This window comes from Sus scrofa, chromosome 5, assembly GCF_054392235.1.
Source record: "Sus scrofa isolate SSC_HxYL_T2T_F1_AM1 chromosome 5, Sscrofa_HxYL_maternal_Yorkshire_Landrace_v2.0, whole genome shotgun sequence".
Classification (NCBI taxonomy): domain Eukaryota; kingdom Metazoa; phylum Chordata; class Mammalia; order Artiodactyla; family Suidae; genus Sus; species Sus scrofa.
The window spans coordinates 75,932,966-75,952,475 of NC_139387.1; the positions used below are offsets into that span (position 1 = coordinate 75,932,966).

Sequence of the window (19,510 nt, forward strand, 5' to 3'; positions counted from 1 at the left end):
TTCTTGGATTATTGTACATTTATCCAGTTCCAGTTTTACAGCTTGAGCCCAATGATGGTGACTGGGCACTGGGTGTTCAGTAGGAAGCACACACACACACTGCTACTAGCCTTCCGAAAGATCACAAGCTGGTTAAACACTTAGGAAATGGGGCGGAGGAACGCTAGAGCTGGAGGCGGTGCAGGGGTGTGGATCAGCCCCCCCCCCCCCCGTCACGAGTTAAGGAGGTCTGCCACGGCCACGGTCATGTGTCCCAGTCCAACCTGTCTCCATAAAATATGCCCCTCTCCCAGCCTGACAAGCGAAATATATAAAGAAACAGCAACACAATTTTCACATTTGATTGATTTGTAGGCTTGGTTATCAGAGATGGGAATCTGACTTGTTTAAAATAAGGTTCAAACTCTCAAAAGGATGCCGGGAAGTAGCTGGGCACGAGAGGCCAGGTGCTTGGGGTGCTGGGGGTGGGGTGCCTGGTCGGGTCTGTGGGCAGGACCGCGGTGCCCAGGCTTGGCTGGGGGGCTGCTCCGTACTAACTTGGTACTTCTCCCCATCTGGTTGCTCTGTGCTGAGGCCACGATCCTTCTGCGCGTTCTTTAATGCCTTCAGAGCAATGTTCTTTCATTCACCGTCTGCCTTTGCTTCACTGTCCAAACACGGACACGATCTTGTAAAAGGAAATCTGCACTGGCCCCCTCGCGTCTACATAGCACTGTTATCTTGGTCTGGTTCTTTTCACATGACATTGTTTTACTGCACCTCACAAATCAGTGGTCCCATGACCTCCAAATACTAGAAGGTACACAGGAGACGAGAAGCAGTTTCTATTTGATGAGTGACTAATACTCATGAACATTTGGGGGGAAACAGTAGAAAACCTAGACAATCTGTGAAGCAAAAACCACCTCCCCTTTGTGAAATAAATTAACTTCATTACAAAATTAACATCATAAACAACAGCAACAAAAGCAGCCTCTCTACTAGAGCAGTACATTACTTTGGATGAAATTAATATGGATCTCCAACTACAAATGAGAAGTTTTATCGTCAAAGAACAAGATGGATTTATCCTTCAAAATGTGCTCATTTGTAACAAATGCGTGCCACGTAACTAGACCAAGATCCCCCATGGGAATCTTCAGGTCCACCCCCACCCCCAGGTTCATGAAAGGTTTCATGGAATCTTCCTCATTACACACTAACTTTCTAATTTTATTTATTTCAAGGGAAAGTAGCTTTAGTCTAGGAGGTTTAACAGAGTATAAACATTTAAAAAATTAGGAAGTAGGAAAAGTCACAGGTAACAGTAAATACGAATTGGAACAACTCATTCTGTTTTGTTGGCCATTTAAGTTTATATCTTCATTTTGTCCATAACCTTGTTGGCTAATCCCCAAAGCCCCCAGGGTGCAGGGTCACGAGCCTGCGCTCCCTAAGGCGTCTTCCCTCCCCAGACCTTCTGCTCCTTCAAGGCTCCTCTAGGGGGAAACGGTCTCAGATGTTTCTTTGCTCCCACGGTTTTTGGTACACCCTCCAGCTAGAGAAAAGCACATGACTGAGGGTTTGCAGAAGTGTGCCCTCCACTAGACCTGAGTCCTGGTGGGCAGGACTTGAGCACATGATGTCCAGCATGTGGCAAGTTCAACAGGTGTCTGCTGACCAGAACAGGAACCTGAGATGTCAAGATCTCGTGGCACGTCTATGACAGCGCTCACTGCTCCGGCTTAATTAAACGTGGTCACCGCCCAGATGCTCACAGCGCGGGGTGCTCCTCATGTTGTCCTTTTTATTCTCCCCACCCAAGTTTATCTGATAATCTTGAGCTTAAGCTGTGGTGGTGGGGTCTTGTCACCAGCTCCCTAGGACTGTACATTCCATTGATCTGGCACCGTGCGGGCACTGGTGTCATTTTATGTGTATTAATTTTTGCAATATTTCTTCCAAATACCAGTCTTCTTGATGGACTACCCGTGAGGCACTGGGAACTAAGAGCTCAAAGAGTGTGCAATTCATCTGCAAAATCACAAGCATTTCTCTCCAGATTATAAGTAACAGTACTTTGATCCAGCAGAACACTGATATTCATATTCCAGTCAAGTCTCACAGTGGTATTCTACAGCTTATGTGTGCAGGTCCTTAAATTATCTTAAAGTATCACATGCAATGTCACTTACCCCAGCAACACATGAAAATTATCTGACGTGAATCTCAATAGAGCAAAGTGAGTCTTGTTTCATAGAATTGTAGTTTGTGAGAAATACATGTTTAAGTTAAACAAAATAGTGTATTTCTACAGGTCAAAAACTTGTCCCAGTGAAAAACAGACTTCCCCATATTTGAATCAGATTATTTAATCAAGGGTTTACTCATTACAAGAATAGCTTTGCTGAAATACCCTAACTATAAAAATACATGGGAGTTCCTGCTGTGGCTCATCTGGTCAAGAACCCTACTAGTATCCATGAGGGTGGAGGTCTGATCCCTGTCCTGTTCACTGGGTTAGGATCTGGCATGGCTGTGGTGTAGGCTGGCAGCTGCAGCTCCAATTTGACCCCTAGCCTGGGAACTTCTATATACTGCCAGTGCGGCTGTAAAAAGAAGAAGAAAAAAATATATATATATGATTGCTGAAAAATTTCTAAGATTTTACAGTGGTTTAGCAAAGAGCCAAATGCTACTTCTAGAGCCAGACTTTCTATACTTTTCTTATTTTGACCTTAAAGTGTAATTTTGGATATAGCAGACAAAAGTCCTTTCTGTTATAAATAGTTAAATCATGGTTTGGTTCTACTATGAAATAATGGCCCTAAGGTTGAATAGAGGATAATTCTAACACCAGTTCTTGCCTAAAATTGTTTTCTTTCTCCACAACCCCTAAGAATATGAAAAAATTGTAATTTTTCCTTCTGTGGGTTAAGAAGTAATGATCCAATCGCTTCAAATTGATTACTTGCAACTACTTTCTAAGCAATTTTTGGACAAAAAACAGTAATATAAAAAATAGACTCTAAAAGAACACAACGAACACTCAATGCAGCCATACTGAGCACTTCCCACATGCAAAGCACTGTTAGGGAAATAAAAAGATGCTCACTCATTTAAGCATTTCAGAAAATGTTTTGGAATCCAGTTTTTCTCTGCCAAGATTTAGACTTCTAACATATCAAACTGGGCTCTTAAAAAACGAAAGATAAAAAACAGTCATCTACAAGCTGCAAACGCAGTACATGAGTCCAAATAGCATTACGATGCATGTTTCCTGGGTAAGGATGAGAATGTTAAGTCTTTATGGTCCAGGATAAAACAAAGCGACCTCTCTTTAACTTTACTCTCACATGGTGTCTGTCTGTCACCTGACATGATGCGCTGCATGGTCTGTCTCATGTAAGCAGGCCAGATGGTTAAGTTAAATAAGCTCAGAGAGAATACACATTTCCTGTCTAATTCGAGAGAAGGTCCTGCCTGCACTGAGTCCCCTGATCACAGATGATGGCGTATGGAGGCTGTGAGGACGGCATGGTCAGGGCGACAGCACCATGGACCCAGACTGTGTGCTCCAAGGTGCTGTCAGGTGTCACAACGCAACACAGGGGAAACAAAGGCCCTAAAGTAAGACTGCTTCCACCAGGCTGTGAAGAGCCTTCTTTAATTGCCAGGATACTGGTTCTGTAGACCACAGAATTTAGAGCGCTTCCTTTCAGCATGAGCTGAGCACTGATGAGACAGCAAAAAAGCAATTCTGGGCTTAAGGTCAGAGAAACAGGGGTCATCACTCACGCCCCAGCAGGTGCGCAACCTCTAATCACAGATGAAAACACTTTAGCTTCTAGGATGGCTTGTGGTAAACAGGCCAGTTTTTCAGTTGGAACAGCAAAGCAATGACCGCATTACCATTTTAAATTTCAATTGTCTTTCCTTCTTTCTAAGAAGCACAGATGGAGGCGGTGGAGAAAGTCCTGAAAGGGGGCCCACTGACCACTGCTCTCACACATGGTGATGAGCCTCAGATGCACAAGCACCTCTTTGCTTGGGCGGGAAATGTCGAAATCCTCATTTCCCATTCCACACCGCGCCTGATTTGAAGGAGTTAAAGATCTTGTATTGCTGGGCAGATCCTCAACAGAATGACATTCTGTTGTTACTAATAAGATTCTGTGTAGTAGTAATGTCAAGTATTTTAAGCCATACAATTACTTTTAAGATATTTTTTGACTCTAGAGGGCTTCAGTTCAATACACAATCCCCTAAAATGGTATGTGAAATGGTGTGTATAGGATTTTGGAGGTGGGGAGGTATGGATCAGAGCCCCTAAAACAATGCTTGGCACACAGCAGGAAAACAGAAACTATCTGAGGGAGGGGGCAAGGGAGGCCGGCAGCCAGGAAGTTCACCAGATTCTCAAAGGGGTTTGTGACCCCTAAAGGTTAAGAACTACTATTTGAGGCTATCAGCATACCAGTAAATATCTCAAAATGGAAAAATAAACTCTCAATTATCTGTGGGCAGATAACACGGCTTTCATTTTCTTCGTAATAAATTTACACAGGGCTCACTTTTAACCTTTCAAATTGCTTTTGTAATAATTGCCTGAATTGACTCCAAGGTTAAGAAAACAGATGATAAAGGCTCAAGGTTTTAGAATTTGTTAGAAGACTTTTATTGCTCCCAGGGGCCTGAGGTCGGGGAGAGGGTTTAACAGCCCCGGCAAACTCTTAGCCTCCTTGGCCTCACGCAACTTTGGCTACTGAAAGGCGGGGTTTTTGTTTCAATCTTCATCGTAAGAAAGTAAGGAAGAGGGAGGATTTTAGAAAGCTGGGCGACTTTGTGGCTCTTTCTCAATCACCCCAAGAAAAATATCTTCAAAGTGGACATACAAACATCAGGCATATGGACATACACAGCAACTCTGGCATTAACATATAAACAGTTTCTGGAGTTCCCGTCGTGGCGCAGTGGTTAACGAATCCGACTAGAAACCATGAGGTTGAGGGTTCGGTCCCTGCCCTTGCTCAGTGGGTTAACGATCCGGCGTTGCCGTGAGCTGTGGTGTAGGTTGCAGACGCGGCTCGGATCCCGCGTTGCTGTGGCTCTGGCGTAGGCCGGTGGCTACAGCTCCGATTCAACCCCTAGCCTGGGAACCTCCATATGCCGCGGGAGCGGCCCAAGAAACAGCAACAACAACAACAACAAAAATAACAACAACAACAACAACAACAAAAAGACAAAAACAAAAAAAAAACCATATAAACAGTTTCATAATTACGTCATATCCAGAGCTGTTCACTTTCTGCCTTTATTTGGTGCCACAGAATACAAACAAAATATAATATATGGTTTCTGCCCACCAGGGGCCTGTAATTTATTACTCTTGCCACTGCTTTCTGCATAGTCTAGGAAATCAATAACCAATTAATTAACAGCAGTACAACGGAAGAGCGAACATCTTAAAAAATGCATTCTCAGTGAGCAATGCTGATTCCAAATTATGACCTATTTTTGTTTCCAAATTTGACATTCTCACTGCTATTCTGGTATATACTGTATATACAGGTATATACAGGTAAATTTCCACTGGAGCTTTGGAAGAAATTAAAGCATATACCTCATAATGTGTTCTATAAGAGCCATCAAGAAAAGACTCTATTTTAAAATCTTATGGTTTACATATTGTTCTAGGGAAAGGAATGCAGAATAGATGCCAAGAGTTCCCTCTGTTACAAAACGGACTCTTAAGAAAGAAGGGAAAGTTAAATCCTTCTACTCAGGAAAAGATGAAGTTCCACAGGTTTTCATATTTGTAGCAAAAAGGAAACCTTTCCTCCCTGAAACATATGGAGAAAGCGGTTTGTGCTTCTTAATCTCCTACCCCTATTTTGCCTCTCCCCGCTTCCCTCTCCCCACTGGTAACCACTAGTTTGTTCTCCGTATCTGGGAGTCAGTTTCTGTTTTATTGGATTCACTAATTTATTTTTTATACTCCACATATGATAGCATACAGTATTTGTCTTTGACTTCTTTCACTAAGCATGATACTCTCCAAGTCCATCTGTGTTGTTGCAAACGGCAAAATTTCATTCTTTTTTATGGCTGAGTAGTAATCCATTGTAGGTCCCCTTACATCTGGGTACTGACTCCAGCCACCTGGACTCTGGCACTATGGTCATGGCAGAGGGGATGATTGTGCTGAGGGGGAACAGGCCAGGCACCAAGGCTCAGGATTTCTCTAATTGGACTGATGAATCCTTTGATGAAATGGACAGTACCCTAGCTATTCAGCAGTATATTCAACAGAACATAAGAGCATATTGTTTCAATACTGACAACATTCCTGAACCACCTGAAAGCCAAGAATGAAGGTGTATGGAAGTATGAACATTTAAGAAAATTCTGTCTTGAGCTAAATGGACTTGCTGTCAAATTCAGAGAGAATGCCATCTAGGTACATGTACTCCGATGATAGCAAGTGAACAATGGATTTTTCTTTGTACAGCTCATAAAACTCCAAAAGAGTGTCCTGACATAGACTATACTAGATATACACTTGATGGTGCTTCATGTCTTCTGAACAGCAATAAATATTTTCCCAGCAGGGTTAGCATAAAGGAATCATCTGCAGCAAAACTAGGATCTGCATGCTGTAGGATCTACAGAATATTTTCTCACATGCTTATTTTCATCACAGGCAAATATCTGATGAATATTAAAATGAAACATTTTAGGGTCATCGATTTTCTAAATTTGTGATGAAACATAATTTGATGTTCAAGGATAACCTGATTGTACTTATTTTATTTTTACTTTTTAGGGCCACATCTGTGGTATATGGAGGTTCCTAGGCTAGGGGCCCAATCGGAGCTACAGCTACCCGCCTACACCACAGCCACAGCAACATCATATCCAAGCTGTGTCTGTACCTACACCACAGCACACAGCAATGACCGATACTTAACCCACTGAGAGAGGCCAGAGATCGAACCCACAACCTCATGGTTCCTAGTTGGATTCATTTCCACTGTGCTGTGACGAGAACTCCTGATGGTACCAATTTTAGAAGATGAAGTTCAGAATTCAGTTTCTAGGGAAAGTGAAGTATGAAGAAAATCATATAGAAAAAATGTACTGATGAAATAACTTTAATTATGTAATCTACATATATCATTTTAGACACATCAATCATATATACATTATAGCTTCTTTGTTTATAGACACATCAATCATGTATTCATATTATAGCTTCTTTGTTTAGTATAGGTTTTTGTATGCTGAGTGTTGCATTTTAAAATGGGACATACTTTAAAGTTATTCATGAGCTCTATATTCACCAGTGTGGCACTCGTGGTTTTTAAATAAGATTAGTAGGGAGTTCTCGTTGTGGCACAGCGGAAACGAATCTGACTAGTATCCATGAGGACTTGCAAGTTTGACCCCTGGCGCTGCTCGGTGGGTTAAGGATCTGGTGTTGCTGTGAGCGGTGGTGTAGGTCACAGACGTGGCTTGCATCTATGTTGCTGTGGCTGTGGGATAGACCGCCCACTATAGCTCTGCTTCGACCCCTATCCTGGGAACCTCCACATGCCCTGGGTTAGGCCCTAAAAAGACAGAGAAAAAAAAAAGATTAGTATTACCTGTTTGTAATGCCTGTTAATAAAAGAATTTACAGTTTGGTAAAATTGCTGCTAAGCAATCACTGGATCACAATCCTCACCAAATCAACCCATCTATGAAAAGATGAGTAAGCATGAGGTTTCACATAAGCTATCTGTTAAAGAGATAGTAATGTTTTCCTTTGGTTTTATACCTGAGTTTAGATGTCTTAGAAAATTCCATGGTACCTATATAGTTGTCTTAACTGTTAACTTTTCCAAAATGAGATAAAAGTGTTTTAAAATTCTGTTTGTAGTTGTTGCTATACATACATAATTATGTGCATATTCAAATGTAAATGCAAACGAAGCATTAGAAATACTTAAATAATCTTACTATGCTACATAAACTATATTCTAGATTAGCATCCTTGGAAAGGATTTATCTTTCTCCACAGTGGACTGTTATATATAAGACTGTTATATATAAGAGAATGATAATGATAAAGTGTATAAACAATGTTCCCACCGGAAATCTGCCCTGTCCTTCCCTTCTCTTCATTTCCCTTAACTCCCTCCTGTAACGACATTTAGCTGAGAAACTTTTTACAGACTGATTTAGTGGTGGCTTATACCTATTTATATCTGTATTAATTGCTTACAGATTATCCCTCATATTAGCAGTTACATTACTTTTTGGAAAAATGTATCAGCATGGGCTCTTGCTTAGCTTGGCTTTGTGAAATTGTTCTAACTACTTGGAAAATAGTCTTTAAAATAGTTTGACTCTTCCTGTTAGTAATATCAATCTTTTCATGTAATCATCTAGGCAGCATTTAAAAAGATTTGAAAAATATTGTGGTATTTATTTTACTTTCCTTCCCCACACAGTTTATGTTTGAATTATATGCACATGTGAGATTTTTTTTTTTTGCAGTAAATCACAGCTTCCAAAGGTGTTGATGTATGCTCATACATTTTTTTGGACTTTGTTGTAATTCAGTGTCTTAAGGATTCAACCACAGATTTTATAATCTTACCTATTGACTGCAATTTTTAAAAAGCACTTGAGGTTTTATTGATAACTGGCTGTGAAAAGGCACTAAGGGCAAAAAAAATTGTACATATAGTGAAGAAAATATTTAGATCCATCTTTTGAACAGAGTAACATGAGGGACTTATTTTTCATTTAAATGGGCTATTTTGAAATGAAGATAAACATGTAGTCACCTTGATATTTTTTCCAAATTGGAGGAAAATTTTATACCATGTTACGAGACAAGTATGTATAGCAAAATCTGGGCAACAGTAGCGTCCTGAGAGTTTGTACATATGTTTATGCCTTCCCAGTCCTGCTAATATATCTGGCTTTCAACAATGCTGTCCCAACAGCCAAATATTACTTTACCCCAGCCCACAACTATCTTTTAAGAAGTTTTATTTTCACAGTGAAAGGAATGTTGACTTTGAAATTATGCATTTGTATTAATGTCACTATGAACCAATGGGAAAACTCATTTTTACACAAACTTGCTAAATATTGAGAGACTAAATGACTAAGTTAATAAATTATATATAGCAGTATAGCTATTCTTTCTAGACTGTCTCACAATGGATTTCCATTGCTTGACTATTTTCTTAGGGAACATGAACTAAGGCAGTGTTGGAATTGGTGATCTGGCTAAGTATTTTGAAACATACTTTGAATAATATGACTTGGTGTTGATGGGGAAATAGGATTTTTTTTTCTTACTTAAAAAATAATCCACTGTAAATATGTACCTCATCTTCATCCACTCATCTGCTGATGAACTCTTGGGCTGCCTCTATGTCTTGGCTATTGTAAGTAATGCTGCCATGAACATTAGGGTGCAGGTATCTTTTCAAATCAGTGTTTTTGTTTCCTTCAGATAAATGGGATCATATGGCAGTTCTATTTTAGTTTTTTAAGGAACCCCCATACTGTTTTCCACAGTGGCTGCACCAATTTACAATCCCATCAACAGGGCATGAGAGTTTGTTCCCTTTTCTCTACATCCTCGCTGACATTTGCTATTTGCGGCCTTTTGATGACAGCCATTCTGACAGGTAGGAGGTGCTATCTCATTGTGGTTTTAATTTGCATTTCTCTGATGATTAGTAATGTCAAGCAACTTTTCATGTGCCTGTTTAGCCATTTGTATGTTTTCTTTGGAAAAATGTCTGTTTTTGCCCATTTTAAAAATAATTTTCTTGATGTTGAGTTGTATGAGCTGTTTACATATTTTAGATATTAACTCCTTATTAGTCATGTCATTTGCAAATATTTTCTCCCACTCAGTTGGCTGTTTTTTTGTTTTGTTGATTGTTTCCTTTGCTGTGTAAAAGCTCCAAGCTGAATTAGGTCCCATGTGTTTATTCTTGCCATGTGTTTATTCTTGCTGTTGTTTCCTTTGTGTTAGGAAACAGACCCCAAAAAATGTTGCTATGATTTATGTTCTTCTGCCTATTTTCTTCTAGGAGTTTCATGGTTTCTGGTCTTACATTTAGGTCTTTAAATCCATTTTGAGTCTATTTTTATATATGCTGTTAGAGAACATTCTGATTTCATTCTTTTATGTGCAGCTGTCCAGTTTTCCCAGCACCACTTATTAAAGAGACTGTCTTCTTTTCCTGATGTAGATTAATTGACCACAAGTACCTGGGTTTATTTCTGGGCTTTCTATCCTGTTCCATTGATCTGTATGTCTGTTTTTGTGCTAGTACCATACTGTTTTGATTCCTATAGCTTTGTAATTCATTCGGAAGCCAGGAAGTGTGATTCCTCTAACTCTGTTCTTCTTTCTCTAGATTGTTTTTATTATTTGAGGTTTTTCGTTTTTCCATACAAATTTTAAAATTACTTGTTCTAGTCTGTAAAAAATGCCTGTGGGGACTGCACTGACTCTGTAGATTGCCTAGTGTAATATGATTATTTTAACAATATTTATTTTTCCAATCCATGAACATGATGTACTCTTCCATCTGCTGTGTCATCTTCAATTTCTTTCACCAGTGTCTTACAGTTTCCAAGTACAGATCATTTAACTCCTTAGGTAGATTTATTCCTTGGTATTTTATTCTTTTTGATGAAATGGTAGATGGGCTGGTTTTCTTAATTTCTCTGATAGTTGGTTGTTAGTGTATAGAAATGAAACATATTTCTTTGTATATTAATTTTGTATCCTGCAATTTTTCCAAGTTTATTGATGAGTTCTAGTAGTTTTTTTGGTGGCATCTTTAGGATCTTCTATGTATAGTATCATGTCATCTGAAAACAGTGAGTTTTACTTCTTTACTTCTTTTCCAGTTGGATTTCTTTTTCTTGCCTTATTGCTGTGGATTTCCAAAACTATGTTGAATAAATGTGATGAGAGTGGGCATCCTTGTTGTGTTCTTATCTTACAGGAAATGCTTTCAGCTTTTCACTGCTGGTATGATGTTATTAGCTGTGGGCTTATCATATATGGCCTTCGTTATGTTGAGGTATGTTCCCTCTATGCCCACTTTCAGGAGAGTTTTTATCATAAATGGATATTGGATTTTGTCAAAAGCCTTTTCTGCAACTATTGAGATGATCACATGGTTTCTGTTCTTCAATTTCTACAGGTTAATCAATGTGATATACCACAGTTAACAAACTTAAGAATTGGGGATTTCATTTAAATACACTGTACTTATACTTCTTATCCAGATCTGTTCATTTTCTTTATTTGGTACCACAGAATATAAACAAAATAAAATACGTGGTCTCTACACAAAAGGGGCCTGTAATCTATTATCCATGCCACTACTTTCTGCGTAGTCTAGGTAATCAATAACCAATGAATTCATGGTAGTATAATGGAAGAGTAAGCGTTTCACAAAATGCATTCTTAGTGAGCAATGCTGCTTCCAAATTATGACCTATCTTTGCATATTTGACTTTCTCATTGCTATTATTCTATTATGAATGAAACTGCTATGAAGATTTGTATAAAAGTCTTTGTGTGAACATATGTTTTCACTTCTCTTAAGTAAATACTTCTAAGTGGAACTTGCTGGGTCATATGATAATTACATGTTTAATTATATACGAAATTGCCAAACAATTCTCCAAGGGGGCTGCACCACATTTCCCTTCCACCAGCAACGTGTGAAAGTTTCAGTTGTTCGACATCCTCATCAACACTTGGTAAAGTCAGTCTTTTTAACTTTAGCTATTCTAGTAAATTATGTGGTATTCTCATGCTTGTTTAATTTATATACCTATCCAATGTCCAATGAGCATATGAAACAGTGCTCAACACAGTTATAGCAAAATGCCAACAAAAACCACGAGATATCACTTCAGAACTCCCAGAACAGCTCAAATTAAACAGAGCAACAATACCAAGTGTTGACAGGGATCTGGAATAGTGGATTTCTAGACATCACTGGAGGAAATATAATTGCGCACAACTTTGGAAAACTGTCCAGCAGAATCCACAAAGCTAAATAAACCTACACAGTACATGAGGGGCTGGTATAGACCCCAACAAATAAGTGCATGCCCACCTAAAAACCTGAGCCAGAATGTTCATGGCAACTTGACTCACAACAGTTCAAGACCAGAAATAATTCAGATACCCATCAACAGAGAACAGTTTAATAGACTGGATAATGGATTAATAGACTGATGCTACAGTGCACTGCACAGCAACACAGAGGAAGAGACGTCTATGGGACACACCAACTCAGAAGTCCCTGACGATTAATGCTGAGCACCTCTTTATTGGCTATTTATTTTCTTTTGTAGAGTGCCTGCTAAATATTTTTCCAATTTTTAAATTGGATTTTGTCTTTCTAAAATTGAGTTCTAAGAGTTATTTATACATCTGGGTATAACACTATGTCAGGTATGTGTGTATGTGTGTGTGTGCGCGCGTGTGTGCGTGCACACGTGTGTAGTGACTATTTTTTCCCAGTCTGTGCTTTGCCTTTTTATTTTTCTAAAGGTAACACACCTTTAGGTATATAATAGAAGAACGGAGGTTTCTAATATGACAGCAGTTTATTTTTGATGAGGTACAGTTTATCATTTCTTTTATGGTAAATGCTCACAAGATTCTATTTAAATCTAGCATTTGGTTATACTATACCATACTAGTTCTTTGTTTGTTTGTCTGGGCGGTACCCACGGCATACGGAAGTTCCTGAGCCAGGGATCAAACCTGCACCACAGTAACCTGAACCACAGCAGTGACAATGCTGGATCCTTAACCCACTGAGCCACCAGGGAACTCTAATACTACCTGTTTTTAACCATTTTTAAGTAGTTATTTTTTTATTGCTTCTACAAAAAATGATAAAAACTTTCTTATTTAATTCTCAGATAAAATACAGCACAAGCCTTATTGTTTAAACCATACAGCCATGGTTCAGCAGAATTAAAATACCAACTTTGTAGCACTGAACAAACTTCTTAAATATCAAATCAGAATATTTCAATAAAAGTAGAATGATTTGAAAGAAATTTCTATAAAATTTTTTGTAGAACTTAAAAGTTTTATAAAGAACATTCACACAGATGAAATTAATACTTTCCCATGTTAGGAGTTCCCATCGTGGCTTAGTGATTAATGAACCCAACTAGGATCCATGAGGTTGAGGGTTCAATCCCTGGCCTTGCTCAGTGGGTTAAGTGTCTGGTGTTGCTGTGAGCTGTGGTGTAGTTCACAGACACAGTTCGGATCCTGCAAACTATAGCAGCTACAGCTCTGATTTGGCCCCTAGCCTGGGAACCTCCATATACAATGGGTGCGGCCCTAAAAAGACAAAGAAATTTTTTTTCCCACATTATATATCTCTTCCTAGAACTATGAAATTTCTCAAGATGAGGATGTGTGGTATTCTCACAACTTACAGTTATTTCAAGGAGCTTTTAGGTAAATGCAACCAAATTCTATATAAATTCAGCCTTGAGGAACAGAGTAATGCCTAGGAAAGCTGCTAAAATTAGTATTTTTAATTTCTACCATAGTATTTTGAACTTCTTAACCATATAGTGCTTAAGGTTTTACTTACTGTCTGGTGACTGATGCCCCTAAAGAAAAAAGACTGAAGATACAGTTGTGAAAATTTTGGTTAAGCTTTATTGGTTGCCTTGAATAAAGAAACCTAACAAAAAAAACAACTCATTGAAAATATTTAATTCTACACAAGGAGTTAAGTGCTAAAAGGGCAGTAGAAAGGTACCTTGCCCTGAAGGAGCTTGCACTCTAACAGAAAAACTAGGATAAATATTATATTAAAATATAAGTACTAGTAAATGCCTGTTGTCTAGTTCTAGCTCAGCATTTAGGATATCACTGTGCACATATTTGTGCTAGAAGAGTGCACTGTAAGAATGAAGAAATGCATCTTAGTCATTACTGGGCACCCCAAACCCAGGACACAATCAGTATCAACAGGCAAGAGTTCAACAAACACTTAGGAAAGTCAGCGTGGGAGAGGCAGGTGCTGCAGCTGGAAATCCCAACTAGACAGAGAAAGGATGACAAAAACACTAGGGGGACAAGTTTCGGTTGCTTCTGAAATATGAGTAGAATTTATCTGGTAGAGATTGGTTGGGGTGAAGAAAAAAATTCAAAGAAAAAAAAAGAAGAACTACGTTTAAAAGCACAGAGATAAAAATTTAGAGTATTCTGGGAAAGTATATAGTAGTGTTTGGTGAGAAGAGAAGAAGGCAAGTGTATAAAATTCATGGTCAGCCTGTCCAGACAGGTAACCTAGGACCTGATTACAATAAGCTTAAATGTCAGGGGGGAAGTCTACTTGGGAGGCATTTAAGATTTTGAGCAGGAAAATGACAATGAGACTTGCACTTTAGGAAGATACATCCAGCAGTGGGTTTGGATGGAGGGGATAACCTGGATGCAAATTATACAGCAAATGGTTCAATTTGTTAGTATTTCTTTTGTTGTGATAAAGTGTAAATAACATGAAATTTACCATTTTAACTATTTTCAAGTGTACAGTTGAGTGCCATTATGTATATTCACGATGTTGCACAGCCATCACCACCATCCACCTCCAGAACTTTTTCATCCTCCCAAACGTAAAAACTCTATCCTTATTAAACACTAGCTCTCCATTTCCTCCTCCCCAGTTCCTAATAATCACTATCCTACTCTCTGTCTCTAGGAATCTGACTATTCTGGGTACCTCATATAAGAGGACCATACAATATGCGCCCTTTTGTGCGTGGCCTGTTTCACTTAGCATGATATCTTCTATTTTATTTTATTTTTTATTTTTGTCTTTTTACCATTTCTTGGGCTGCTCCCATGGCATATGGAAGTTCCCAGGCTGGGGTCTAATCAGAGCTGTAGCTGCCGGCCTACACCACAGCCACAGCAATGCCGGGTCCCTAACCCACTGAGCAAGGCCAGAGATCGAACCTGTAACCTCATGGTTCCTAGTCAGATTCGTTAACCACTGAGCCACAGTGGGAACTCCCAGCATGATATCTTAACAGTTCACTGCTGTCACAGCATGTATGAGAATTCCCTTCCTTCATAAGGTTGAATAATATTCCAAGGTATGTCCACACCATATTTTGTTTATCCAACCATCATCGGTGGTTGCTTCCACCTTTTGGCTCCTGTGAATAATGCTGCTCTGAACACTATTTTGATAGTGTTTTACTGAGAATTTTTCATATCTATATTCATGAGGGATAGTGGTCTTCAATTTTCTTCTAATGTCTGTCTTGCTTTGGTGTCAGGACACTGTTGCTCTCATAAAATGAGTTGGGAAATATTCTTCCCTCATCTATTTCTGGAAGAGGCTGTGAAGAATTGAATTCTTCCTTGAAGGTCTGGCAGAATTCACCAGTGAAATTGTCTGGGCCTGAATTCTCTTTGTTAGAAAGCTCTTAACTACAAATTTGATTTCTTGAATAGATATGCAGCTGTTTGGGTTATTCCTGACACTGCTCATTTGCAGCCTCTCTTTTTTCCCCTTGATCAGTTTGGCCAGGGATTTATCAGTTTTACTGACTCTTTTCAAAGAACCAATTTTGGGTTTCACGGATTTTCTCTATTGTTTTTCTAGTTCTTATTTCATTGACTTTTGCTCTTACTTTTATGATTTCTTCTACTTGCTTTGTGTTTAATTTGCTCTTCTCTTTCTAGTTTCTTAAGGTGGGACCTGGATTACATGTTTGAGACCTTTCTTCTTTCCTAATATAAGTATTTGATGCTATAAGTTTTCTTGTAATCCCAACTTCAGTTGCATTTGACATGTGTTTTCTATTTCATTTTTTGTACATGGACAAACAAAAGACAAATATTTTCAACTTTATTCAGTTCATTTTCTAATTTTCCTCCCTCTTTGACACAGAGGTGATTTAGAAGTGTTATGTTTCATTTCAAAATATCTGGGGATGTTCCAGCTATCTTTCTGTTACTGATTTCTAGTTCAATTCCTTTGTGGTCAGAGAGCACACTGTATGATTCCCATTTCTTTAAAAACCTTAAGGCTGATGTTCTGACCCATGATGAAGTTCACCTTGGGTACTGCTCCATGAGCACTTCAGAAAAGGGTGTATTCTCTTGCTGTTGGGTGGAATGTTAGACAGATGTCAATTACATCAAGTGAGCTGACAGTGTTGTTTAAGTCTTCTAAAGCTTTGCTGTTTTCTAATTATTCTACCACTTACAGAAAGTGAAGGACTGAGGCCTCCAGGTACAGCTGCAGATTTGTAATTCCTTTCAGTTCTATCCCTTTTTGCTTAGCGTATTTTGAAGCTCTGTTGTGAGGTGCATGTATTAATGATTGTCATGTATTTTGGGTGAACTGATCCTTCTAGGATTATGGAATGTATCTCTTTATCCCTGTTGGTTTTCTTTGTCCTGAGGTCTACTTTGTTTAATATTAACATAGCCACTCTGGCTTTCTTTTAATTAGCATTTCCATGGTATGCCTCCTCTGCTTTTTGCTCTGTTGGTATCTCCTTTCTTGCCTTATTTTGGATATTTGAATTTTTTTTAGTATTCAATGTTGATTTATCTATTGGTTACATCTCTGTATTTTTTTTAAGTGACTGCTCTAGGAATCCTATATACATATCTAACTTTCCCCAGTCTACTACAGCTGTTATTTGACCACTTCAAGCAAAGGCTTTAAAAGTGTGGAGATCCCTTTTCCCTCCCCCTTCCTGTTACAGTTGTTCATGTATTACACCTACATACAATGAACCCCCTCTCGACAATCCTATAACTTTTGCTTTCAATAGTCATTTGTATTTTACAGAATCTGATGGTAGGAAAAAAGTCTTCTCCACTTACCCACGTAGTTCTCATTTCCATTGCTCCTCCTCCATTCTCTGGTCCCAATCTTCCCTTGACACCACTTCCCTTCAGGCTGAAGAACTTCTTTTAGCATTTATTTCAGAGCAGGTCTAAGTTCTTTAAATCTTCCTTCACCTGCGGATGTTTTTATTTTTACCTTCATTCCTGAGGAACATCGTCATTGGGGACAGAATTCTAGGCTGACAGCTCTTTTATTTCAGCACTGTCTCCCAGACTCCAAGGTTTCTTAAGAGAAATCTGTGGTCATTCAGAATGTCATTCTCCTATATGCAATGTATCGTTTCTGGCTGCTTTCAAGGTGTTTTTGTGGTTGTTGTTGTTTTGTCTAAGTCTGTTTTTCAGCAGTTTCATTATGTTTAATGGGCATGGTTTTCTTTGGGTTTATCCTGTTTGGGACTTAACTAAGTTTCTTGAATCCATATATTTGGGTCTCACCAAATTCGGAAAGTTTTCAGCCATTAATTCCAATACTTTCTCTACACCAGCCTTTTTCTTTTATGGGACTCCAGTGACAAATTCAGACCTTTAGATATTGCCCCACAGGCTCTTGAGGCGCTGCTTTTTAAAAATCTTTTTCCTGTCTATTCTTCAGGTTGGATGCTATGTATGGTTGTATCTTCATGATGATTCTTTGCTATCCCTGCTCTGCTATTACAGCCATTTACTGAGCACTGTATTACTCAATCCCTATGTTCCATTTGGATTTTTATACCATCTCTCTGCTGAGAGCCTCCATCGTCCCACTCACTTCTGTGGGCTGTTTTGCCTCCCCAAGCACAGTAACTGTCTTAAAGCCACTGTCTTACAGCTCCAACAGATGGCCATCTGCCGGCTGACTCTTCCCATTGAGAGGTGGTCAGGTTTTTCCGGGTTCTTTGTATGATGAATAATCCTTACTTGTTTCTTAGACATTCTGTTTACGTCGTGAGGCTGAGTCATCCTAAAGCCCTCCGGAAAATGCTGGTTTTGTTTGAGGCAATCAGTTTGTTCGAGTTCAGACAGGGAGTTCAGCCCTGCCTTTCATGGGCAGCAGTCCCCATGTCAGTTCCGTTTTCAAAGCCATGTCTGCCCTAAGCACATACCACTTAGGTGCTGGCCTGCAGCTTGGGTGGTGTCTGTATCACAGGCTAGTTCTCAAAGCCTTGGCTACACGTGTGTGATGGTGAGAGGACTCGTGTTAGCTCACGCACAGAATCGGCATCTGCTCACCCAGCTCTCTCTCCAGTGCACAGGGGTCCTTCTCCCCCAGCCTTCTGGCCTCAATCAGGGTTTCCCTCAGTCTTAGCGTCTCACACTGTCAGGCAGTGCGCGTAGCCTGGGCTGTCTGCAGGTGAAGCAAAGAAGTATAAATTAAAAAAAACCAAATATATAAACTGGGATTTTCTATACACTCTTGAGACCACAGGGGCTCTCGTTTCCAGATCCTCTGGCAGAACAGGCTGTTTCTCGGCGCCCTCCTGGGCCTGTGCCACCACCAGCAGCAGCAGTGCCCAGTGGGAGTAAGGTTTGCAGGGGGCTTCAGGGTGGGGCCAGAAAAGGACAAGAGTGATTCTCTTCACTCTGCAGCTCACAGGAGTCCATTCTCCAGGCCTTGGTTCACAAAGATGTCTCTCTTGGTTTTTGTTGTTTTTGTCCAGTCCCGTAACTTGGCCCGCTCTTGAGTCAAAGTCAGGAGATAAAGGAGAGAATAAATCAGGAAACACACCACCATACTGGTTGTTCTTCAAGTTCCAACCTCCCTCCCCAGTATGCCTGTTATTGTTTACTTTCAGAATCCTTGGGGTTTGGTTTGTATCCTGTCCAGAACTTTTAGTTGTAACCAGTGGGAGAGAGATGTGAACTTACTCTATTTGGGCCGGTGCAGGAAGCTTAATCTCTTGTTCTTAGGAGTTATGAACTACCCCGTGTAAAACGTAATACAAGCCTGGGCTAGAATGGATGTGGGCCTGGAAGGGAGAAGAGTTGTGGAACCGACGCAGAGCTGAGGCTCAGTGATGGGCTGTGAAGACCTCAAGAGCCGCTGCAACACGCTAAAACGAATTTCACAGGAAGGCCCAGCCTCACAAACGATCTGTTAGTGTAAATGTGCACTAGAAGTCCTCTGCCTTGCTGCTAAGGTTTTACTTATGGGGTCTACCCAAGTTGTACTTTTTTTTTTGGTCTTTTTAGGGCTGCACCCACAGCATATGGAGGTCCCAGGCCAGGGGTAGAACTGGAGTTGTAGCTGCTGGCCCACAGCCACAGCAACGCCAGATCTGAGCCACATTTGCAACCTACACCACAGCTCAGGGCAACGCAGGATCCTTAACCCACTGAGCAAGGCCAGGGATCGAACCTGCGTCCTCATGGATACCAGTCAGATTCGTTTCCGCTGAGCCACAATGGGAACTCCAAGTTTTACTTTTGAATTAATTTTCCCACAAAAATAATGCTATACTTACTTGTGCCATATTTTATATTACATCACTATGTTAATGCCTTATTCTTAGCTGACTTAGAAATCTAACCACCAACTAAAATATTGCTTTTATGAATATAGTCTGATATCCAATTACATTTTTTAATTTAAATTTT

General features: G+C 39.7%; 1 protein-coding gene, 1 long non-coding RNA gene and 1 pseudogene across 5 annotated transcripts in view; 1 reads left to right on the plus strand and 2 right to left on the minus strand.

The window, feature by feature from the left end:
• Window positions 1-19,510, minus strand: part of DCP1B (decapping mRNA 1B) — a 52,297-nt gene that overhangs the window by 18,967 nt on the left and 13,820 nt on the right. The window contains exon 1 of one of the 3 annotated variants that reach the window (XM_084957211.1): window positions 16,913-18,260. The exons of the other annotated variants lie outside the window; for them this stretch is intronic. Coding sequence (XP_084813337.1) covers window positions 16,913-17,009 — 97 coding nt within the window. The 5' untranslated portion in view covers window positions 17,010-18,260. Of the gene's footprint in view, window positions 1-16,912; window positions 18,261-19,510 lie in introns of those variants that run through there. 3 annotated transcript variants of the gene reach the window in all.
• LOC146403462 (MOB-like protein phocein pseudogene) lies at window positions 1,930-9,668 on the plus strand (annotated as a pseudogene). The gene is made up of 2 exons (XR_014804645.1): window positions 1,930-6,779; window positions 9,660-9,668. The product of XR_014804645.1 is annotated as an MOB-like protein phocein pseudogene (transcript).
• On the minus strand, window positions 10,677-16,148 carry LOC146403463 (uncharacterized). The gene is made up of 2 exons (XR_014804100.1): window positions 14,977-16,148; window positions 10,677-13,339 (listed from the first exon to the last, which is right to left on the minus strand). It is a non-coding gene; the product is annotated as an uncharacterized LOC146403463 (long non-coding RNA).